Source organism: Glycine soja, chromosome 1 (assembly GCF_004193775.1).
Source record: "Glycine soja cultivar W05 chromosome 1, ASM419377v2, whole genome shotgun sequence".
NCBI lineage: Eukaryota > Viridiplantae > Streptophyta > Magnoliopsida > Fabales > Fabaceae > Glycine > Glycine soja.
In genome coordinates this window covers 31418951-31445352 of record NC_041002.1, presented here as the reverse complement: position 1 = coordinate 31445352, position 26402 = coordinate 31418951, and the positions used below count along the sequence as shown (strand labels likewise).

At 35.7% G+C, this 26402-nt stretch overlaps 1 protein-coding gene across 1 annotated transcript; it reads right to left on the bottom strand.

Moving 5' to 3' along the window:
• Nucleotides 1–17907: 17907 nt before the first annotated feature.
• LOC114414564 (protein HAIKU1-like) lies at nt 17908–19651 on the bottom strand. Its single transcript, XM_028378865.1, has 2 exons — nt 19478–19651; nt 17908–19301 (listed from the first exon to the last, which is right to left on the bottom strand). The coding sequence occupies exon 2, from the start codon at nt 19293–19295 to the stop codon at nt 18426–18428; it is 870 nt and encodes a 289-aa protein (XP_028234666.1). The 5' UTR covers nt 19296–19301; nt 19478–19651; the 3' UTR covers nt 17908–18425.
• Between the last annotated feature and the right edge of the window lie 6751 nt (nt 19652–26402).

The window sequence follows — 26402 nt, the reverse complement described above, 5'->3', positions numbered from 1 at the left end:
ACACTGCTGTCTTCTTCAACAAGATAAAATAGGGAAATCTACTCTAAAGATACATCTAATAATACCCATAATTATAACAAGAATATATAAATCACTTATCTAGCTAACCTGTTATTTAAGAAAATCACTTACCAGCCAATTAGGAATTATGAACTATGGAAGAAAAAAACTCAACAAAAGCAAAGCACCAAGAGCAAGCACCAAGAGCAAGCACCAACAGCAAGCACGCAGAACACTCAAGAAATTCAAGAATGGAGAAAAGAAAGGTAGTAGAAGAAAAGAAATGTGAATCCAAAGTTTACGTTCAACTTATTTTATAGAAAAAAAGCGTACAATGGTCAAAAGCTCTCTGCATCCCTAAACGCTATGCTGCATCCCTAATCAATGGAGAGCAGAACCAAGCCTGCAAGCCTGAAAAGTTGAAGCCCTGCAAGGTTCACGTGAAGCATGGCTGTCTCGCCAGCACCCTGGGCGAGTCCCACTTCCCACAGATTGGGTGTCGCCAGTGAGAATGGTGATTCTCACTCCTACGTGGCCTATGTCGCCACTACCAGGGGCGATACACCCCTCTCTCCTGCTTTGCCGCCACTGGCAATGGCGGGTTGAGCCTTGCCGCCAGTGGCAATGGCGTTTTCCCCCTAAAAACCGACCCCCTCCGTCATTACTTTTAAAACAAACCCTCAGACGTAAATAGTTTTTAAAATAAGACCCCTTAGGTAAATTTGCCTGAAACATACCTTCACGTCTAATAACTTTGACAGCAACAAACGACATTTATTGAGAAGCTTACCGTTATTACCGCTTTCTAGGTAGTTTCAACCTACTCTGTGTCTTCCTTCTCTTAGTTTGAGCTCCTTCTCCAATGATAGGTGAATACATGAAAAAAGACTCTGACACAATTAATGTAAAAATATAAGCTTAACAACTAACATTTAGTTGTGTCAATTATAAATAATTTAGTTATAAACAAATATACCAATATCATTTGAAATGGGTTAGATAGTAATATTTGCAAGATCATTATCTAATACATTGATTTTCTCATTGGTTAAGAATGGCGGTGACTCCTCCAATACCCAATTAGCATGCTCATAGTCATCAAGAGTTTCTACATTGAATGTAATTTTGATTCTTCAACTGATTCCTATGTTTATTAATTTGGTCATAAACAAGTAATCAACATAGTAAACATTATATATAAGCAATCAATATAGAATAAACATAATTATACCTTCTTAACGAACATAGACAAGATCATTGAGCTTTTGATGCTCCAACCTATTTATTTTCTTTGAATGGATATGCTCAAATACACTGCAATTTTGTTGACAACCCGAAGAACTAAGAACTACAAGTTTGGCTCAAGATATAGATGGCCATTTTTTGCAAATGTGGTGCACATAGTCCTACCACCATTGATCTACAATATCATATTAACGAAATAAATGAATCAATATACATGTTAAACTAAAATTAAGACTACGGATCACAAATAATGAAAGATATAAAGTATAAACAACTTATGTTACCTGGCATCACTATATTTCTTTCACGCACAATAGATTGTCTTCCAAAATCTCCCTCAATATTTTTGTATAATCTAAATTCACTTGTCAAATGAGAATTCGACTTAGGATATCTGTAAGAATACTTCTCAATGATTTCATAAAAATGCACTTGTTGTGTTCATATGTTTTTCAAATTCTTAATCACTAAACCGACAACCAGGATTCAACCAATATGCAGTAGCATGGAGATCTTTACAAAGTTGTGAATCGATCTAAGATTGTCAAGTAAGGTTCCACTTTCTTCTTATTTCTTTGAAACCTTCTCACCATCTCCTCCCTAGCCTTATGCATAGCATGGTAAAGAAATCCCATAGTCAGTTTATCTTCACTATCAACGAGGCGTAACACAAGCACAAGTGGTTCAGTAAGTTTCAATTTCTCAACACATGCTTTCAAAAAACCAAAATCTAAAACTTGTTTAACAAATCATTTTGCCTTAGCTTCTTTGGCATAAGTTGAGCTTGTCCAATCTCTAGAAGTTACCATGGCTCTCAATGAATCTTTTTTAGCCGAAATTCTTTGCAAATCAATGATATTATTGGCAAAGCAGGTTAGAGTTGGACAAAGTATTTCCCTTCCATCTGTATGTTTCCTCATCAAATACAATGCATAACAATGGTTATATATGTATCTGGTAATTTTGGAAGCAAGTGACACTACCTCACTTACTTCATCTATTTTACCAATGTCCAACAACATTAAATTAATACAATGTGCAACACAAGGAGAGCAATATAAGTTTGGAAACTCAACTTCCAATAACTTACCAACAACAACATAATTTGCAGCATTGTCTGTGACTACATGGACAACATTTTCAAGGCCAACACGTAACACAACATCCCTCAAAATCTTATATAAATTTTCTGTAGTTTTAGAAGCATTAGAAGGATCCACAAACTTTAGAAAGTGATGTAGCTCCATATGGAGCTTGTAGGCCTTGGATCTTCTTCATCAATGAAATCCTTTGCTTCTTGAAGTTCAATGGCAGTGGAACAGAGAAAGAAGAAAGATGATTGGAGACGCCACTTTAAGGAGAAGATGAGTCAAGAACAAACTCACCATCATAGGAAGTCATGAATAAGAGCTTGAAGGTAGGAGAAGATGAGTGGAGGGAGAAGGAGAGAAGGAGTACAAAATTTTATGCCTCAAATGAGGTCTGAACTTTGAAGTGTAATTCTCAAATGATCAAAGTTCAAAAATGCACACATATGGCCTCTATTTATAGCCTAAGTGTCACACAAAATTGGAGGGAAATTTGAATTTCTATTCAAATTTCACTTAAATTTGAAATTGAATTTGTGGAGCCAAAATTTTACTAATTATGATTAGTGAATTTTAGTTATGGTTCAACCCACTAATCCAAGATCAAGTCCAAGATTCTTCACTGAGTGTGTTTAGGTGTCATGAGGCATGTAAAGCATGAAGGACATGCACTAAATGTGATTATATGATGTGACAATGAGGTATAGCAAACAAATGCTCACCTCCCTCTCTAAAATTTAATTGGATTGGACTTCTCCCAATTCAATTAAATTTATTTTCCAACACACACATCAAATATTTACTTAATGCATGTGAAATTACAAAACTATCCCTAATAAAAAAAACTAGTCTATATGCCCTAAAATACAATGACTGAAAAATCCTACATTTCTAGAGTACCCTACCTACATTATAAAGCCCTAAATACAAGGCCCAAAAATAATGAAACCTTAATCTAATATGTACAAAAATAAGTGGACTCATACTTAGCCCATGGGCCTGAAATCTACCCTAAGGCTCATGGGAACCCTAGGGTCTTCTCTTGCATCTCAGGCCCAATTTTCTCAGAGTCTTCTATCGAATGCCCTTGGGGGGTAGGATTGCATCAGAAAGACTGTACCTTTAGGGAAATAAACCAAAAAGTTGATTAGAGTTTGCCTGCATCGATTAGTTCACCCATCTACTATAATAGTACAACCAATTTGCTTCCAAATATGATGGTACTTTTCAATAACTTTCCTCACTTCATTAACACAATTATTTAGCAAAAAACAACGTACATTATGAAAATTTGGACCTTTATATCCTGGGCCAATGCTGCAAAAGGCATCAACCATAGGCTGGTAATATGTTGTATTAACTACATTGAAAGGCACATGAGCATCAATCATCCATCTTGCAAAAGCAATGTCACACTTTTGTACCACCTCTTTGGGTTGCAACACACATTTTAAGGTTGGTTGAGATACAAAAATTATTCTTGGAGGAAACTAATCACCTATGTGATTGGTATTATTCCCTCTTTGAGATGTAGAAGGTGCTAGTCTTAACGGAGGATCATTATCTTCTCTCAAAGAATCTCATTAAATGCAACATCATCATCCTCATTGGCTCCTAGTTTTTTCTTTTCTTGGCCTTATTCTCATCAATGTTCTGTTTCAATTGGATAGGAATATTAGCTAACACTTTCTTGCATTGTTCTGTTTCAATTGGATAGGAATATCAGCTAACACTTTCTTGCATTGTTCAACTTGCCCTTTTCCTCCAGCCAAGTGAGCCTTCAACCTATTAATTCCACCTTTTTTAATAATTTTATCGCAATAGAGACACATTAAAAATGTTTTTTCCTTTTTCCCCAACAAGTTATTTGCAATGTGCCCAAGCTGGATTAGTTTTCTCCCAGTGCTTTGAACCTTGAGTTGATGCTTCTTGTGATGATAGTTGTTCATGTTCAGGAGTTGACATATTTAAATCTGAAATAGAAATTGCATTTCGAAGACATAGAAATTAGAAACAATGAATCTCCATAGCCCATTCACCATTTCAAAGACAATTTCATAACACATAATTTCAACTTTTAATTTCAAGACATAAATCACAAACTAAAAATATCAAAGAATCATAATTTTAGAGCACATAATTTTATTCTTCATAGCATAATCTACAAAAAAAAATACAAGAAGAAAGAAAGCATAACCTAACCAAATGCACATAATTTCAAAGCACAATTTTAATAAAAAACAATAGAAAGCAAGTCCCAAACAATCTCAAATACACATAATTTCAGTAGGCAAAATGAAGTACCATGTTTTGTTGGCTTCTTTTCTTAAGCTAAAAATAGAAACAAGTCCCAAACAATATAATAATCTTCTGAAAAAATAAATGAATGAACAATCATGAACAAGTTGGAGAATGCAACCAAATAGAATGTTAAAAAAGAAAAAAAAGGATGAGGAGTAGTGTCGTGGAGTTTGCGCCGAACATGGAGGTGTCACAATGTGTCACGGGGAAGAAGGTGCCACCGTGCGTCGTAGTGATGACACCATCGTGCTCGAGAGAGCGCGAGGCAACTCAATGGAGAGGTATGTTTGGGTGTTCTTGCGAGAGAGAGAAAAAGAGAGAGAGAGAGAGAGATCTTGTAATGCCCTGAAATTTTGATTACTGAAAATAGATGTTTGATGCATTTCTTGTGTTATTTAATTACTTGATTGATTTGGATTAAGTTGAAGTATTGTGTGAATTATCCTTGTGCAACTACTTGGTGTGGATGTTAGATTATGTGGAGTTTGATTTATCTGTGTTGGAACTGAGTGATTCCAAGATTGACCCAAAACCTGTTTCGGTAAAAGCACGATCTTAGACTCGTTAACCGTTGGATCGCCTTCAAACTTGGACTGTAGTTTCCAACCCACGTCTGCATATTTTGACCGTTGGGATTTTCAAAACAACATCTTTGGACAACTCGCTTAGCGAGACCAGTGCGCTAAGCGCAATTCCACCTAGAGGAAATAATTTGCTCAACAAGCCCAACGTGTTAAGTGCAATTGCAACGAGTAGAGAAATTTCGCTCTGCGTGAAACGTCGCCCTTAGCGCCAAAAGTTGAATTTCTCTTAGCGAGACCAGCTCGGTAAACAAGATTTGTAGATTATAAATATGTTCATCAGCAGGAAAAACACAAATTTTCACCTCTCTATCTATAAACCCTCACCCAAAGCCCTAGAGCTACTCCTCCACCACCCACGACCACTGGTGAGGAACACTTTAATCGGAGTGAAATTCTCTATAACCTGTTGGATCAAGTGGCCTCAGAATAATTAAGAAGGGGGGTTGAATTAATTATTCCTAAACCTTTACTAATTAAAAATTTACTCTTCTAAGGCTTTTACTATGTTGTTAAGTAAATGAAGAATAGAAAAGAAACTTAACCAAAAGTAAAAGCGGAAATTAAAATGCACAGCGAAAATTAAAAGAGTAGGGAAGAAGGAGACAAACACACAAGAGTTTTATATTGGTTCGGCAACAACCCGTGCGTACATCCAGTCCCCAAGCAACCTGCGGTCCTTGAGATTTCTTTTCAACCTTGTAAAAATCCTTTTACAAGCAAAGATCCACAAGGGATGTACCCTCCCTTGTTCTCTTTCAACAACCTAGTGGATGTATCCTCCACTATAACTGATCCACAAGAGATGTACCCTCTCTTGTTCTCAGTCAACAACCCAAGTAGATGTACCCTCTACTTGTACCACAAAGGATGTACCCTCCAATGTGTTAAGACAAAGTTCTCAGGCGGTTAGTCCTTCGAAACTTTGTGAAGGGGGAAACAAAAGAATTCTCAGGCAGTTAGTCCTTTGAAAACTTTTGTTTATGGGAAAGGGAAGAATCAAAAGAATTCTCAGACTGTGTCGTTTTGAATTCTTTGACAAAGGAGAAGGGAGACACAAAAGAATTCAGGCGGTTAGTCCTTGGCGAATTCTTTTTGGCAAAGGGAGAAGGGAATGAAAAAGATGAATAACACAAGTTTTTGAACAAAGAACTTTTCTTGGAAGAGAAAGTTTTGAACAAAAACTTTTAGAAAGATGAAGAGAAGATGAAACCAGAAAGTTATGAAAGAAATGAAAGAAGATGTTGAAAGATAGATTGAAAGATAGAATGATTGAAAGAGATGATGGATATGAATGAGATTGTTCAAATGTTTCATGCCAAGGTCACATATTTATAGTTTCTTGATGACTCAAGTCAAAACTTGTAACTCTTGGCAATTCCTTTAAAACTAATCACTTAAAAAGATATGACTTTTGAAAGAATCTTCAAAAATAAGTCACTTGAAGAAATGTGACTTTTGGAAATGAATTTTTCGAAAACAGTCACTGGTAATCGATTACCATAAAGGTGTAATCGATTACACATCAACAGATGTGACTCTTCATTTTGAATTTTGAAAATCTTAACGTTTTAAAACCACTGGTAATTGATTACTATAATCTGGTAATCGATTACCAGAGAGTAAAACTCTTTGGTAATGATTTTGTGAAAACTTCTTGTGCTACTCAATGTTTTGAAAAAACTTTTTAATACTTATCTTGATTAAGTCTTCTCTTGATTCTTGAATCTTTGAGTCTTGAATGTTGATCTTGATTATTCTTGAATCTTGATTCTTGATTCTTGAAATCAAATTTTCTCTTGATCCTTGAAGTGTTCTTGACTCAATCTTGAACTTATTCTTGAATGTCATCATCTTTGTTATCATGAAGTGATCTTTTGCTTATTTTACCTGAAATTGAAATGGAAAGGTTATTAAATACACAAAAGTGGGATACTAAGTACTTATTACCTAAATTTACCAAAAAGTACTTACAATACTAAAAAAAGAACTGTAAATGGAAGGAGTCGAATACAATTTACACAACTTTTTTACACAAAAGTTAGTCGTATTAACCGACTAACACTAAACTAGAACCTGTCTAAAGATAGTTTGTTACAGTGTCTCCAACTCCTTAGATGAGGTATGATTATAATCATGTTCCTTCTGTTGAGTATAATGTCTTACCAACTGATGTAATAGTCACCTTGGACACTTCCTCTTGGACGTAACCAGTGTATCCCAACGTGGTCCAGATGCAACCATATTGCCTCCTTAGTGGAACTCAACAAATTGTGATCCACTCCATGTTATTAAAGAAGCTAATAAAGCCAAGGGAAAAAAACACAATGATGCTATGACGTTTATCAGTTTAAACACTTCTTCATTGAGAAGCAACATGGATCCTTCTAAAGGATGTTAGAATTACAAGGTTCAATGGGTGAAGGATATCCATCTGTGGATACCCATTACAAGATTTCTCCTTGCCACCCTTGCAAACATAGGGCTATTTGATGATCAGTTGATTGAGCTAGGCAAGCTTCTTTCTCAGATATACATTCCTAACCAAGCCATTGCCTATCCTCCAAGCTTACACATTAGTAGAGCAACTAATATCAAGATGATCCTTGACAAAACCTGCCAAGACTAGAAGTTTGTGATTTGGGTAAGAAGAAAGGGTTCAAGCTCTACTTCAACCAATAAATGCCTTGCAAAGGTCAAAAAGTAGAACTTGTCAGCCATCCTCGTGATTGGAAGACCATTTTCAGAGGTATCAAGCTTACATGTGACCTAGATAACTTTGATGTCAAGGCTGATGAAGTCATCCATTCCATTCAACCTATTCTTGCGTTCAAGCAGGCTAAACCCTTAAGTGAAGCCACTTCAATTTAGAAGAATGCTCTTGATATAGTAGTCATTTTCACAAGCAACTTTGATGTTGCCTTTCTCAACTATGTTGCCCCTAGAACTCTTTTAGAAAACAAAGTCCATGACCTTGTGACTCAGGCCATGTTAAGAAAAAGGAAGAAACCCAAGAGTTGGTAAACCAGGCTATGATGCAATAAAGGGAAGAAACAATGAAGGAGATCCAAGCCTATGTTGAACAATAAAGATTGAAGAATGAGCAGTATAAGCAATCTATGCAAAATGCTACTGTTACTCAATTCACCAGTTTATCTCAAATGTTGTTACAAAACCTTCAACAAGCTTAGCAAAACATGCATGGAGCTGTTATTAACCTTGTCATCCAACCACAACCATCCAGTCAATAGCAACAACCACTAAGTATTATACCTACACCAACTTAAGCTAAACCTACACTACCACCACCACCAACTCAAGAGTGACAATGATGTCCAATAATCATTTCTTTCTTTGAACCCAGCATATTTTTGTTAATGGCAAAAGGGGATAAGGTTGAAGAATTTTTTATTGTAAAGAAGCACTCTTCTTAATAATACAAGTGGTTTGATGCTCATTTGTGTGTTATGTGCATATGTTATCCACTGCCACACACACACACACACACACATATATGATTGCATATTTTTCTCTAAGATCTCTCTATCTGTAACATGTATAAAGGTTGTTGAACTCAAGGTGTTTTTTAACAAACCTTCACACACACACACACAAAAATGAGACGTGTGACAAAAATGAGACGTGTGACAATGCCTCTAGTTGTGAGACAACGATCATATCAAAGCTAGTGCTAATCTCGTAATGGATTTCTTCACTAAAGTCTATAAAAGGCAACTCAAGCTCTGCTATTCAACACATGAAAACGATGAGAAAAATGAGCAAGAGCTTTTTGAATTGATATTTTGTCAATTCAATGGACAATACATTATTGTGCTTAAGTTGTTCATTCTTTGCTTAGCAAAGTTATTTCATTATATTCAAGCTTAAGTGTTTATCCACTCTATTGAGTGATTTGAACCTGAGTATTCATTCAAACATTGTTGTTTGGGAAAGCTAGGAGTGACTTAGTGTTAAACAATACTTGAGTGTCTTAGATTCAGGGGGAGTCTAAGGGTGTGTCAAAAGTGGCCTTTAGAATACTATTGCAGCTAGGAGTGGCAAGACAAAATACTTGTTGTAATCAAGCTTTGATTAGTTAAACCTTTTACAAACATGTAAAGGAGAACCGGATGTAGCTTTGTCTAAGTGAACTGGTATAAACTTAAGTGTTAATACTTCTCTCCAAAGCTATTTTATTAGTATTCTTTTGTGATAGTTTTGATACACATTATCACACAAGTCTGCACTTGAAAAAAAAAACCTTTGTGAAAACTTAGTTTTATCAAACATTGGACAATAGTCTTTTGTTTTCACTCACCGGACAATAGTTTCAATAATTTGGTTTTAGCATATCTTCATGTGAAAAAATTTCTCTTTGCGAAAGGATGATTACACACTTCGAGTCCATACACATTGATCCGTGGGACCAAAGAGGGTGATGAAACCCGCGATTAAAGATAGCCCAAGGGTGGTGTATACATGTTCCCCATCTCGTGGGATCAAAGACCTAAATATCAAAAGAATGCAAGGTATTCCCTAGTTTCCTTTCACTACAAGAAAATTACAAAATCACGTTGCTGAGATAGCAACCATCTAAAGAAGGTTTAGTATAACCGCTGCAATATTTGAAATCATTGCAATGATGGTTCACATGACAAGTATTGCGAAACCAGCCGCAATTTACTTATTAAAATTAAATTTGCTTAACTAAATTAATCATTAAGTCAATTTCTGGAAAACCATCATAGGTTTATTTAATATTTTTAAAAACAAAAATTAAAAAGTAATAGAATTGGCATGTATTTTTTAGCAACCCTTCTAATTGGCATTTTATTTTTAAGCAGCCCGTAAAGGTGTAAGTGGGTCAGTTTGAGTGGGGTTTGGACAAACCCATGACCCAACCCAATCAAATTTTAACAAGTTGGTTTGGGTCGGTTTTGTAAGAAAAAAAATGAAACCCAACCCAAACCAACTAGATTGTAAACGATTTGGATTGGGTTGAGCCAACAGGTCAAAATATTTAATTTTTTTTATTTTATTTAAAGAATATTTTTTATAAGCTAAAATTTTTACTAAATGAATCAGACACAATTGTTTCTTACTAAATTTTTTATTAAAAAGAAAATTTTGTGATGCTGTCATATCCCATTTATCTATCTATCTATCTATCCACAGGAAATGAAAAATTAAGCCTACCATATTCGAGATAAGGAGTTCCATTAAACATGATGAGGATGAGTTTCAAAAACTTTTTTCTACCAAAATCAATGAGATATTACAAGGCTTATTCTTTATAAATAGATCTGAAATATTTTTGGAAGTCCATCTGAAGTGACTTTAATCAATAAAACCCATGTCTGACGTAGCTCCATTGGAGCTTGTATGCCTTGGATCTTCTTTATCAATAGAGTCCTTTGCTTCTTGAATTTTAATGGCAACAGAATGGAGAAGAAGAAGAGTTGAGAGGAGACACCACTTCAAGGAGAAGATGAGTCAAGAAGAAGCTCACCACCATAGGAAGCCATGGATAAGAGCTTGAAGGTGGGAGAAGATGAGTGGAGGGAGAAGGAGAGAAGGAGCATGAAATTTTGTGTCTCAAAAGAGGTTTGAACTTTGAAGTGTAATTCTCAAATGATCAAAGTTCAAAAAATGCACACACATGACCTCTATTTATAGCCTAAGTGTCACACAAAATTGAAGGGATTCACTTAAATTTGAAATTGAATTTGTGGAGCCAAAATTTTACTAATTATGATTAGTGAATTTTAGCTATGGTTCAATCCACTAATCCAAGATCAAGTCCAAGTCCAAGATTCTCCACTAAGTGTGCTTAGGTGTCATGAGACATGTAAAACATGAAGAAGATGCACAAAATATGACTATATGATGTGACAATGAGGTGTAGCAAACAAATGCTCATCTCCCTCTCTAAAATTTAATTGAATTGAGCTTCTCCCCATTCAATTAAATTTATTTCCCAACACACATCAAATATTCACCTAATGCATGTGAAATTACAAAATTACTCATAATACAAAAACTAGTCTAAGTGCCCTAAAAGACAAGGGCTGAAAAATATTATATTTTTAGGGTACCCTACCTATATTATGGAACCTTAAATACAAGGCCCAAAAATAATGAAACCTTCTCTTGTACCTCTGATCCAATATTCAAATCTTCTTGCTATCTAATGCCCTTGGGTGTAGGATTGCATCATCCCCTCCCCTTGAGAGTAGGATTGCATCAATGTCGCCTTGATCTTAAAGGTTAAAGATGCTTTCTCTCAATTCGGATTGATAAGTTTATACAAGTAATAGTCAATAATCTTTGATTTTTTTTTTAATTTTAAAATATATATTATATATTACTTATTTCAATATTAATAATTTAACATAAATTAATGAGTCAACCGATGAGTTAGTCTAACTATTAAATTTGACCTAAACATAAAAATTATCCAATATAAATTATTTAGATTCATTTGGGTCAATTTGAATTTAGATCTCTAGCACCCGCTACGCTAAGACCCCTAGCAGGCAGCCTTTTGAGTTCACTTTCCCACCCTGCCCTCTGAAATTTTGAGACAAAACTAAACTCTGATATTTTCCCTTTGCTCTTTCTCGTTGCATCTTGATGGCTCCTTGTCAAAACATTACCGCAGTTTGGAAGGGTTAGTGCTACGCGACCCACACCGTGGTTTCGGCATCGAGGTTTGGCCTTTTTTAGTTTGCTGCTTTGAGGGTTTCAGCACCGTTGTTCTAGGCTTCAACCCATTCTGCAACATTGAAGTTTCTGGCATGTCTATCTTATTTCTTTTTTGATTATTTTTGTGTGTGCATTGTGTGAGTGTTATTGAAGAGAGTAGATGAAAGAGTGTGCAGTGCGTGGGTCCATCTTTCTCTTTAACACATAAATGTTAAAGTTTCCACCTTTATTGCGACGCATATGCACTCCTCCTATTCACTTCAAATACTTTTGTTCTAAAATGCTCTTTTTTTTTTTTTTTTTTTTTTTTTTTTTTAAATTTCAGTTAATGTCCTAAAAAATTTGGGGAAGCTGTCAGCTTTGTGGTGTTCTAATCTGGAACTAAGGTATTTTTTTTATCATTATTATTTATTTAGGTAGGTAGTCTGGTATTGCAATATGTCATGCATCATCCTCTCTTTGGTTGCGAGATGGTGGTATCATTCTTACCACTGTTTAGAAGGAAATGCCAATGAATTGAATCCAAAGGTTATTGCCTTTGTATTGAATATTGATACTTTCCGTGTAAATATTTTATATACTGAAAGAAAACCATTACCACAAAAGCACAATTTTTTGTTCAGGTCCTTGTGTGTGTCATGAAGTGCTTCTATGCTTCCACTTCATCTTTGTCCCCTGATTTGGTTATATAGGAAAGTTTTTTTAGATAAAGGGGTGCTATAATTTGGACTTGGAGTAAGGCCATCTCAAGTTATTGGATCTACTTCTTGTTCTGCGACATCGACAACTCTTCGAGTCTAATGCGGAGATGGAACAAATGCAAGCTGAAATTGAAGCTCTTAAGGCACAAGTTCCACAAGTTGATGTCTTAAGGAGGCATTTCTTATGCAGATTGTTAGGGGACATGGGTTAAAGTAAATATTATTAAATATGTTTTATTTATGTTCGTATGCATTTCCTTTCTTTGCATTTTTGGATTATTGGAACAGTTTTCAGAATTTAAGTTGAAAAATCATTTCTTAATGAGCATTGTAATTTTCATGTTGTGTCCTTTCACTCCTTTTATTTTCATTCTTATGCTTCTATGATTGCCAAATTCCTGTGTTTATTTTCTACTTTATGTCGTTGTTGACATTATATTGTAACCTTTCAATTTACCCATTGTAGATTTGAGGATCATATATAACTTTAGTACTATATTTGCATGTAAATGAACTCAGGATAATTGTTGTGTCCATATTCTGGTTGGCTTCTTACTTTCAAGGCATTAAAATTTTATGGGTTGAATGCATTGCCTAAAAAAATAGCTGAATCTTGTTGGAAATTGATGGTTTTCCATTATTTCTTTCTCATCATATAATTAACAAACAAAAGTAGATATGATATACACTGGTTTTTGTGGGAATTAACCAATATATCATGTAAAACTTTACTAATTCCTGAAATTGTGGTTTTAGTCTTCATTAGACAGAATTTCTACTTGCTAACTTTGGTTTGTTATGTGTTTCACTATTAGTCCCATTGCTTCTATTGTCTTTACGAGACTCAACAAGGTTGGTACTTGGTATTGCTTCTTTATCACATCGGTTAGGTGGCCTTTATTGTGTCTACTAATCCTTATTTTAAGGTCTATCTATCCCTTGGTATGACAATTTTCACTTCAAAAAACAACTATGTTGAATTTTACAGTTATTTGATATTTTGTGTACTAACAATTTTGTGTCCTATACAGCTATACCTGTATCTTTCTTTGTTTGCGTGTGCTTTCATATGCTCATCTCACTAATTTATGATTCCATACTTGTTATCCATAAATGTGTCATTATCATACAATGAGTTGAATGTAAGTATGTGATAGGAATTTATCTTCCAAGTGGGATAGGCCTTTTAAGACATCAGCGAAGGCCCAAACAGTATGGGACCTAATAATATCTGTTAGGGGAGAGTCAGTTAGAGGAGAGAGAAGGAGTGCTGTGAAGTACTGAGAGTTTCTGTTTTATTGGGATTGGGGAATCATTTGTGCAGGAGCACCTCAGATTTGGAAATTTTGGAAATTGAAATTGGAGTCAAGAGAGCCTCTGTTTGACTAGGGGGAGCTTTGCTCTCATTCCCTTACCTATTCTTCCTCTTTCTCTGACTAGGGGAACCTCTGATACAGATTGTAACATTGGTGCTTTCGTTGAGAGTTTCCGATTCGAGTGTATTCAAACCTGCATGATGTCCCAACTCCTTGATAATGTTGAGTCCAGAATTACTTCCATCGAAACATTCCTCCATTCCCATGATGCTTCCATGCAGCGTCACGAAATTTTCGAAGTCCGTCGAGTCATTGTGTTCCAAGGTGCAAGAATCCATTCCGTGATATTTCAGATCTTCTTCTTCTCTGACTCAGACCCCTCCCCATGGATCTTCAAGACCAGACGACTTGAGGTTGGTGACGAAGCAAGTCAATCTTCCTCCATTCACCAGTGAGGATCCGGTAGGGTGGCTCACGAAGATAGAAACATATTTCTCAGTCCAAAACACCCCAACAAAGTTGTAAATCCAGCTTGCTCAGATCTCCATGGACGGGATGACATGGCGTTGGTTCAAGGTCTTGAGTGACTTCGATGCTTACCTAACTCGGGCCACTTTCAAATGTGCACTGTTAGAATGTTACGGTGACAATCAGTTGGGCAATCCGTTCTCTCAACTCAAGTTGCTTCGCCAAACGACCATCATTGATGGATATGTGGAAGCTTTTGAGATCCTCACTGTGCAAGTACCCCTTCTGACTGAAGAGCAATACATGGGGCTCTTCCTTGGTGGTTTGCGCAAGGACATCCGCTTGAAGGTGTTGGCATTTGAACCACTCAATCGCCATCGTCTAATCTTTGTTGCACGTTTGATTAAGTGCAAATTGGGCCGAGTTACCACTCATAGTGGTACTTCTAGTTGGCGACAACCCACACAGTAGCCCCGTTACGCCCCATCTAGACCCCCACAACTGGGTTCTCCTCGTTCCTCAGCTAATGGGCTTATTAGTGCGGTCCATTCTGCAAGTGGCTCTACAGGATCACATAATAGAGGTCCCAGATCTGGGCCAATCACTCAGGCCCAACCCCTTCACGTTTGGGTACTCGTAACCTGTCCTTTCTAGAGTTAATGCATCATAGAAATAGGGTCTTTGTTTCAAGTGTGGGGGGTAACTGGGGTCCTACCTATGTGTGCCTGGATTGCAACGTGCGCCTTATGATTTGGGAAAGAGAGGACCCACAGGACAATGTCGCGTCTGTCTCAGAATCACCCACCAGCCTTGAGGATCAACCAGACATTAACGTTCAAGACATGGCCTGTCAAGTTTTGGATTATCGTGCCTTGGATCCAAGTGAGTTAATCCAATCCAAAACCATCAAGTTGGAAGGGGAGTTGGCCGAATATCCCATCCTCCTCCTCGTTGACAGTGGCGATAGTCACAGTTTTATTGCACGAGAATTGGTGAGCTCTCTGAATTTGGAGGTCACACTGACAAAGGCATTTTCTGTTGGGTTGGGCAATGAAAGTACGTGCTCGACTCAGGGAGTTTGCAAAGAGCTGCGTGTGAAGTTGGGCCGCTACACAATTGTGACAGACGCATACATATTGAACTTGGGCGGAGTGGACATTGTTTTAGGGGTGGAATGGCTTAAGAAATTTGGGCGAACAACCATGGATTGGCAGAAGAAGACCGTTAGCTTTGAGGATAATGGCCAATTGACCATGTTGAATGGTCATCACTTTAAAGACATCCATCGTTCTCTGGTACAATACTGCAATGCATTCTACCACTGGGAAATCACCCTTTGAGTTTGTTTACGTCAATTCTCCTCCCATTGTGCTTTGTTTCTTGAATGGAGAAACTCAGGTAGCTTCTGTAGCAACAGTGCTCATGGACCGCGATGAGGCTCAGTAGCCAACGAAGAAATATGCTGATGCTCATAGGAGGCATGTGACTTATGCTCCTGGAGATTGGGTGTTTGTGAAGCCTTGCCCACATAGACAACAGTCTGTCGTTCGTAGGATCAATCCCAAGCTGTTCCCTCGCTACTATGGACCCTTTCAGGTGCTGTCTTGTGTAGGAGAGGTGGCCTACAAACTTCAGCTTCTGGACTCTGCTCAAATTCACCCGGTTTTTCATGTTTCACAGCTCAAACGATCAATGAAGAGTGGTTCTGCTCCGACTACTTTGCCTCCTGGGCTGGCTGTTGCTGAATATGAGCCTCCTAGTCCTGAAGCTATTTTGGTAACTCGGGTAGGCAAGCACCAAGGCAACTCAGTGGAAGAATGGCTGATCCTGTGGAAGTCACAGCCTGTGGAGGAAGCCTCTTGGGAAAGGGCAGTTTCTATTAAAGAAAAGTTTCCCAATTTTTGCCTTGAGGACGAGGCAACATTCATAGGGGGTGGTATTGATAGGAATTTATCTTCCAAGTGGGATAGGCCTTTTAAGACATATCAGCCAAGGCCCAAGCAGTATGGGGCCTAATAATATCTGTTAGGGGAAAGTCAGTTAGAGGAGAGAGAAGGAGTGCTGTGAGGTGCTGAGAGTTTCTGTTTATTTGGGATTGGGGAGCACGTCAGATTTGGAAATTGAAATTGGAATCAAGAGAGCCTTACTCTGACTAGGGGGAGCTTTGCTCTCATTCCTTTACCTATTCTTCCTCTTTCTCTGTTATTCCTTTGTTTTCTGCAGGAACCTGACACAGATTGTATCAGTATGCTTTCATGTGTATAATTTACTTTCGTGGTTGTTGATCCTGTCAATTTGTAAAGTTGTGGTTGCCATTTATCATCATATGCAGTTGTACACTTTGATCTTATTTTTCAATAATTAGTTCCTGGATCTTACTTTTTAGTTGTACACTGTTGGCATTGAAGAACGAAGAGTCTAGTTCTGCTTCTGCACAATTTTGATGTTAGAGAGAATGCAATTTCTGTGGCTGGAAGGCTATCAAAGAAAAATCATGTTAGTATTGTTGGAGAATTGAAGCCCAACACCTCAGGGAAGAGGAACTTTGGTCCAGGTTCAAGCACAAGGCATGCCAGTTAATGGTAATGTCTTCACTTGAGTGTGATTTTTATTTATTTATTTAGGATTGAATTTAGTGGTGTATGAAATCCTAATTGTTTCTCCTTAATATATTAGTTGCTAGCTTAATTTATGAAAACCACAAATCTGCAAGTAGCATTTAGTATAAGCTTAATTGCGAAAATGACAAATCACTATACTTTTAAATGCTTTACTTTCATTTTAAACTACAAATTCAATAGGTGGTTATCAAATAGCTCTTTTAGTATTTTTGTTGGTTAAGAAATGATCATGAATCATTTTAATCAAATTAAGAAGAAAATGAATATATATATATATATATATATATATATATATATATATATATCTACGTGGGGGTGTCTTTTATATATATATATATATGATCGTGAATCATTTTGATCTTTAATGTATGAGGAACCTATAGATTTGTCAATAAATGCAATTCTTAAATTCTAGTTAAGAGTATATACAAAGACACCCTCCGTGTAGCATGCTCGTGTCTAGTTATGTATGTATGACATTAGCAAATTGTGAGACAAACTTGAAAACAGGCAAATAAACTAGTCAACTAGAGAAAATAAAAGAAGGGTACAAGGGATGGTCATGAGAAGATAAAAAAATTGACTAGTGTAGTAGTGTTGTTAGTAATATCTATACTTCAAGTTCTTCACAAAAAAATAACTATAATATGAAACTAAACACAAATGAACCTATGAAGAAAGCATTAACAAATGATTCCTGAATATAATCATTTTATAAGAATACTGCACACATATACAAAGCATGAATAATCAATTTACTCAAAACCAGAAAGTTGTAAATTTTCTTTTCTGTAGTCATCTCAAATATAAGCCTGCCAACGAAATCTTCTGAAACAGCCATAACAGAATAGGAAACTACTTGACATAAGAAACAAAAAATAAATGCTGAAGAAGCAGATATCTTTAAAAATTGCAAATCACTTGGAAACAAGTATAAGATTGGTACTTAAAATATCTTACATAGTAAAGATAACATGAGACTAACTATGCATTTTAACATGCAATCCATTATATTACAAAAGAACATGACCTACTCTACATAACAAATATTTTCTGTAAACCTACTTCCTTTCATGTTACACCCCATTCTTCCATCTTACAGCTCCTGTCCAACCATCCAATTGAGTTCCTGATCCTCAATATAACGCCTAATTATAAAACTTGTTAAAGTAAAAGGATTGCAGCCATTATGGTCATCAGCAAACAAAAAATAAAAATAAAGAAAAGAAGGCAATGAGCAGCCAAAAATACACCTTACAATTACAACTTGCTTGTACTTTACATGCCAAATGAACAAAGCTTTGGTGAGAACAAAGATCAGTTCAGTTAGAACTTAGAAGGGAGCATCATCTCCAATGAAGCATGAGGTTAAAAATGAGAAGGCTATTTATTGATGAGCTCACCACCTAGGACTTGTGATGGGGAAAAAGCCTGAAGGAGACAAAGGAAACAGCCCTGGAGAAAGTGGAGGCTGTGGCCCGGGGCCTAAAATCCCTGACTGTGCCAAGGGTGAGAAAGGGAAATTGGGAGTAAGAGGATATGGAAACTGAATGCCAGGGGACAATAGAGGTGGATAACCAGGCTGAGGGGAGAGGAAATTCATGTAGCCATTTGGTGAAGGCAAGAGAAACTGAGAGATTGGAGAAGGTAAAGGAAAAATAGGAGGTCCATTTGGTTGTGGGGAAGGAACATCAGGCACAGGAGGAGGAGGACTTGTGCCATTCAAAGGCAACATAGGAGGGTTAGGAAGCAAAGCAGAAGAAGCCGGATGGTGTTGAAATTGGGCACCCCTTGAAGCTGGATCTGTAATGGAATGTTCAAGGTATCTCATGTAGGCAGAGATTGGTGACTCAGCTATACTATTAACTTGTGGCAAAGGGTTTGGTGATGGTTGTTGTCTAAACTGAGCAGGTCTAGCTGCTGGCAAGGTGGTGTTATTGTAAGGAACAGGCAATGGAGGCCTCACATGTGGCAAAGGAGGAGGCCTAATTTTCTGCAACCTCATGCTTTGAGGTTTTGGGGAATTGTTGTTCTGAGGAGGTTTGGATTGAGGGTCCTGAGAGGGTGACCCTGTAAGCTTCTGAACAATATCCCTGAACTCATTCTTGCTTATGTTGTAAACCTGAGGCTGAGGCTGTTGTTGCTGTCTACCCACATTAATGTTGTTGTTGTTGCCATAATTGGGCTGGTGTAATGGGCTCTTCCTAATGTTTTTTCCCATTTTGTTCACACCCAAATTGTCATTATGCCTGTTTTTTGAGTTATCCATTTTTTGCTATAGAGACAAACCCCAATTCAGAAAACTATTATTACAAGGAACTTGAGAACTTAAAAACAGAAACACTAATCACACAAATCAACCTCAAAAGTGTGCCGTGATGGTTATTGTTATTGATCATAGGAATAGCACCACCCCAAATGAATGAACACCAGAGAAAGCAGAGAACATACCCTTTTGGGAAGATTCACACACCAAAGAGGAACAGAAACTTCTACCGGATCGAACGAATATGGGGTTTCAGTGCGGTGGAGAAAAGAGCCGAAAAAGATTGGAACTTCTCGGAGGCTCTAATAGTAATAATGAGACTTTGAAGAATGGAAAGCGTATAAGCAAAAATGAGAAGAGAGGGACAGAAAAGGTTGTTTTATTTCATAGTATTTTGTGTTGAGTCAACAGTGGGAAAAGGGAAATGACATGCAAGGGCATTTTAGGTAAAGGACGACGACTTTTTTGAGAAAGAACAGCGATTTGGGGTCCACTTTAATGTCATAATGTGAATATGCCCAATTGCCCAAAATATAGTTAGAAAAAGTTCCCCAGTCAAATGTATTGATTATCAAATGTGAATATGATGACCACTTTCCAGTTTTGTAAGTGCAAAAATTCAATTAAACTGATATTGGGTTAATTAGTAATTCCATTACAATTACAACTAAAAAGTGATGCATTGATTGGTACTCAACTGAAGTTATTACTATTGGATCAAGAATTATATAAATGAATACTAGTAATTGAGATTAAATGGAAATAATTTGAATTAATAAAAAGACTCACTCTGCGTTGCACAAAGAGGGATGAATAGTCTATTAGTCTTTTTTTCTGAAAGGTGTCTATTAGTCTTTTAAGACGTTATATGACTTGCCTTTCCGTTCTTGAGATTTTCATGTTACTGATATAAATTTTTTATTTCACTGGACTGAATTAGTATTTATTTTACTTTTATAAATCATGGTTGTATTTAGGCTACAAGCAAAATAATTGGTATAAATGGAAAATGTTAAAAAGAAAGGAAAAAGTATTTAAATCCTATAATATAAAAATTAATTATACAATATATTAACTAAAGCTATTATGTAAAAAATGTATTAATATTAATTAAAGTCAACTTTTTTTTGAGTAAGAAAGGAAACAATTAAAGCTAACATTTGAAAATGAAAATGGTAACGTGGATGGCAACTAAGCTAGGCAAGACTTGGTCAGACAGCTGAATCAACGTTGATTTTGGTGCTGAGTTCAATTATGACTATTGACTATTGAGTGATTAATTTTTTTTGTTGGGGACCGTAAAAATATAATGTGAGATTTTTTTTTCTTCCAACAACAATCTATTCCAAACCATTGTTGGTATATTGATTATTTTTAATAAAATTAGTTTAAAGCTTATAACTTTATTTTTTCGGATCGTGTAATTTAAAACTTATAATTGATAGCAGAAAATAAAATTTATAACTTGTTAAAATAGAATTGTTTGATATATTTAATTATTCTATCAGTTGATAAATATAAAATGATATAAAAATGTTTATATACTATTGTCACATAAAAATGTTTTTTAGGTAACTATAATTTTAAATATTTGATTCTTATTTTTTTTGGAAATATATAATATTTTATTAAAAATAAAATATCAGAAAGGATATTAAAATAGTTAAAAGACCTAAAACTATTAAGAAGAGATGATAAATAAAGTGGATTAAAGCAAGAATAAAAATGAAAAGAAAGAATAATATTACTAATACATGCTTTTAACGAGTTATAAGTTAACCCAAAGAAGCATACAAGTTTGATTATCAAATGGCTTAATTTAGTTAAAGTTTATAAAGCTAGTCAAATAAATTAGAAGAATCTATTTTAGATATTTTTAATTATTTAAGTTATGTTATACTTTTAATCAAATTAGCTGTAAGAAAAAAATTTGTAATCTAACATCTATCATTTTGTACAATTATGAAGCGACAATTATCGTAGTTTTAATAAATTATGGGATGTATTACATGATTATAGAAGAATCTATAGTATGGCAGCGTACTTGAAACGTCTAGGCTGTTCACGGTAAAGTTTAGTCCAAACAAGGCGAAATTAGCAGCATGAGCCGAACTTGGTTTTAGACCAAGTCCAAACTTGGTTGGTGCTTTTGACTTTGGATGAGTTATGTTATATCTTATCATATCAGCGCCACGAATTATTATTTTTAACTATAAAATTATTGGAAATTATTGTTTAATTTAATTTTTGTGGCTGATGTGATGGTCGTTAGAAATTTTCGAACACATTCTTCGAATTTTAAAGCTGTCACCCGATGATATCGCGTTGAAAATTTGTTAATGGAGTTGATGTTATGGAATGCCGGAATATATATAGTTTTTCGGGAATATACATCTCAGGAGTATTTTTTTTCTTTACAAGTTTGTTTCACTCTCTGTTTTCTTATTTATATTTTCTCTATTGAAAATTAGAAACCCCTAGTAATCCCTTTACACACATGCCAGGAATTTCCTTTCCCACACTCAATCCAAGAGCACTCCCAACTTTCAATTGCGACTGAGTTAATCTATAATACTCTACTTCACCTTTGGAGCTAAGAATGTTATCGTTCGCTCATGGTCCTTTAATTTGAAGATACGAAGGTTTCAGCTCCAACTGAAAGGGGATGTCTAACGAATTATTGTTCCAGCGGCGATAGAAGGAATGGTCGCAATGATGAGACGAAGCCTGTTACGTAGCAAGAATTACGCTACTCATATATGGTATTCTACCATTAGAACGATGAGAAAAGCGACAGAGAATATAAAATAAAACTTTGTATTTCTTCAATGAGACTTAATACATTCCATTAATATTAAACATAATGAATGACAACCGTACATGTATCATCATCTTAGTATTTTAAAAATAAAACTAAATACTATCTTTTTTTTTTGCTCAGCAAACTAAATACTATCTTAATATTTTAATATTAACTTTATCCTGTAAAATCTTGAAGTTTCTCTCTTTGGATCCCACTTTAGATCCATCCTATCAAAGATAAACACCACTGCATCAAATACATTTAACAAAGTCGCTTCTACATCAGTGGTTAAAAAATTGATGTAGAAAGTGACATGGTAATATTTTTGCAATTATAAATATACAAGTTGTTCACATAGTATTGTAGAAACTAGAAACCAATGTAAAATGTGAGTTGTTAACATTGGTTATGTAGAAATTGATGTAAGATGTGAGTTTTTAACATCTATTATGTAGGAATCGATATTGAGTTTGCTTTGAAATCTTTGAAACACGTATCATAATTGACTATTTTAACTCATTGTGCTCATCCCTCTCTTTCAAACCCTAACGCCACCATTGGCCTCCTCGCTCCACCATCTTGCACCACCAGCCCTCCTTGCACCACCACCTTCGTCTTTCTCAAAAACCCCTTTCCCTCAAAACCTTCCATATGGGAATCCTATCTCTCAAAACCGTCACCCTCGTCGTCACTATCGCAAACCTTCGTCATCGTCATCATAAACCCTCGCCACATTATTTGTTCTCTCACAGCGTGATCCTTATTCTCTCACACTCAGAGCACACACTTTCTCTTAGTGGTTTACACAAGGTGTTGATTCAAGTTTGAAGTCTTGAAGATTAGCCCTTAGGTTTTAGTTTCATGATTTTACAATGCCAAACAAGTTTTGATAGATGTAGCATTTGTATTGTATGTTTTTAGACTAGGCACGATACTTGATATAATTGTAGTTTTCCTTATATCCATGCTTAGTATGATTCAAATATGTTAGACAAGTGGATTGATGTCTAAGTTTATTAGAATCATTAAGTTTAACACTGTGTAATTGATTACTAGGTTTTGTAATTCATTACAAAGTGATAGAACAAGCAGCATGACCATCTTTTACTTGAAATTTGGTTAGAAGCATCAAATTATATGTGCTAGTTTTAGAAGAAGGAAGGCTCTACAACTTGAAATAATCAATTACCATTTATTGTAATCGATTAAATGCACTTGGAAACTTAAGGAGCCCTCTGTGTGGTTGAAATAATCAATTACCACATTGATAATTGATTATTCCAAAAAACACAGAAGCATGAGAAGCTCTCTGTTTGAAATGAGACAATCAATTACCATTTCTAGTAATTGATTAGCTCATTTCAAACAGAGAGCTTAATCAATTATCAAGTTTCTGGAAATGCAGAACAAGAGGGATTTTAACGAATTAATCGATTACCAAGTTTGATAATCGATTAAACCAATCTTATTTTTTAAAATTTTAAATCCCTTCACTTGTTGTTTTCATTAGTGACTCTTGATACATTTTTATCTTTGAGAAAATACTTCAAGAGGTCAACTAAGGGATTTTCACTGCATTTCTTTTGGAGATTCAAGCTGATTAAGATTCATTCATTGTTCATCATTATTTGAAGAAAAGCTTAAAGATGTTGATCTACACATAAAGGTGTATTCAATCCAATTCTAATTTCTTTCTTGTTTTTGATCTTGGTTAGGGTTACCAAGGGTTTTTTTATAGTTGATAGGGCTTTAATTCCTGTTCTTTCTCTTGTAGGATTCAAGGGAAGAGTAGAATTAGGAAATTGCATGTGCATAGTATTTGTACTTGATTCTCTACTAGTGGAAGTTCTAAGGAGTCTTAGGACAACTTGATGTAGGTCCTCTTAAGATGGAACCGATATAAATTCTATGTGTGGTTCTCTCTTTCTTTAACCCTTAGTCTTGTATTTCAATCTTGGTAATGAAATTGATCTTAAAGGGCCATAAAACTCTATTTTTCATATGATATTAATTTCATTCTTTTCTTGGTTGTGATAACTTTTGTGACAAACTTTTGAGAAAACTTTGATTAATCAAAAGGGGTCATTTTAATTGAAATAAGAAATTAAGCGGTAGAGTTTACAAAGGAATGTATTCAACCCCTTTTGCTTCTAGTTTCCTGGCTAACCTAACAATTTGCATCAAAGCTTGGGTGTTGAAAATTAATCAAGATTTTGTCAAAAGTCGTTGAATATGGCTAAGAATCAATTACCATTTGCAGACGGTGCATCCATTAACAAACCTCCACTCTTTTGTGGCATGAACTATCCGTTTCGGAACGTTTGAATGAAAATTTTCATGGAATTTGTTAATAGAGGCATTTGGAATCTATTGGTAAATGGTTATACAATTTCAACCCAAGTTGTTGAAAACAAAACTATAGAGAAACCTTTTGAATCTCGATCTCAAAAAGAAATTAGAAGAGTTGAATATGATGCTAAAGCTATGAATAAAATTTGTTCGTCCTTGAATTGTGATGAATATTTTAGGGCGTCAACATGTACTATGGTGAAGGAAATGTGGGATCTCATCCAATTGACTCATTAAGGTACTTCGGAAGTGAGAAGAGCAAGGAAGAATTCACTCATCCAAGAGTATGAAACTTTCTGGATGCAACAAGGAGAAACCATAGGAGATGTTTAAAAGAGGTTCACTCATGTTGTGAATCACCTCAAGGGCCTGGACAAAGAGTTTGAGGAAAAAGAGTTGAATGTGAAGATTCTAAAGTCCCTCAATAGAACTTGGCAACCGAAGGTCATGACAATCTTTGAGTCCATATCTTACATCCATTACTCATGTCGAGCTGTTTGGAAAGTTAAGGGAATACAAAATGAACATGACTAGGATGGCCAAGGAAGAGGCTAAGGAAAAGAAGACTAGAGGCTACCATCAATTGATGAGAGTGAAGAAGAAAATGAAGAAAGATCCGACAGCGAGAATCTAACTACTAGTTAGAAAGTTTAAGAAGTTTTTGAACAAGAGCCCCAAGGGAAGATCCTTTCAACACAAGAAGAACCTTAAGAAGAATGAATCATCCTCTCCTAACTTGTTTTAAGTGTGGCATGTCGGGTCACAAAATCTGAATGCTCCATCTTTGTAAAGAAACAACAACAAGGAGGAGAAAAGAAGGCAAAAAGTCATAACAAGAAGAAGACTTACATTGCATGGGAAGAGAATGCTTCCAGCTCTTCAAGCGACTCAAGTGATGAAGAAGAAGCCTATCTTTGTCTCATGGTGGACAATGAAGTCGAAAGTGTTGTAAGTTCTTTCGAATCCAAAACTAAACTTGATGAAAACTATGATAAGCTTTTAGATAACTTTAACGACATGCATGAAGAGGATCAAAAGTTATCTTAAGCCAACAACTTTCTCAAGGGAAAGTTGAGATTGCATTTGAATAAGATGGTGAGTTGTCAAAAAGAGTTGTCTAGCCTAAAATTGAAAATGAATTAGAAAAAGCACTAGAAAACTCTTCTTGCAATGAAAAAACTACCTCCTCACCTTCCCCCTCCCAATGTGAAATGTGCAAGGCAATTAAATCAAAAAATGAGTATTTGTTGAAAACCGTGTCCAAATTCACAGTGGAAAGAGATAATCTAGATGCATTTCTGATAAGTGTCATATTTTAGTTAATATGTAATTTGAATGTTCACACTTCTCTTGTGATTTCAAGAAATTTTCTTAGAAACTCCATTTAATTTTGAGTTATTTGTTAGTTAAAATATGTTTAAATGTTTTGTTTATAATTTGAAGGTTTATCCAACTCTTTCTCATGCAAATTTTATAGATTAAGAGATTGGTATATGATGGAAGAAAGGTGGAAGAAGTGGAAAGCATTTTTCGAGCAATGAGGAGTTATTTTTGAGTACATGGAGTTTTAAAGTGTCTTGTTTCTTCTCCCAGACAAGACTTGATTCGCCCAGGCAAATGAAACCTGTGAAAACAGGGGTTCATCCAATGAGTTTTCTTGCCTAGGCGAGAATGGCTCGCTTGGACGAATGTACTCGTTGTCCAAGACTCGCCTAGGCAATAATCAGTAGCCTAAGCGACCCAAGCTTTCTTCATCCTAAAGTTCCTTTGAAACTTTGTGAATGGGGATACAAAAGAATTCTTAGGCGGTTAGTCCTTTGAAATCTTTTGTATATGGGAAAGAGAAGAATCAAAAGAATTCTCAGACTGTGTCGTTTTGAATTGTTTGACAAGGGAGAAGGGAGACACAAAATAATTTAGGCGGTTAGTCCTTTGTTCTTTTGGAAAAGGGAGAAGAG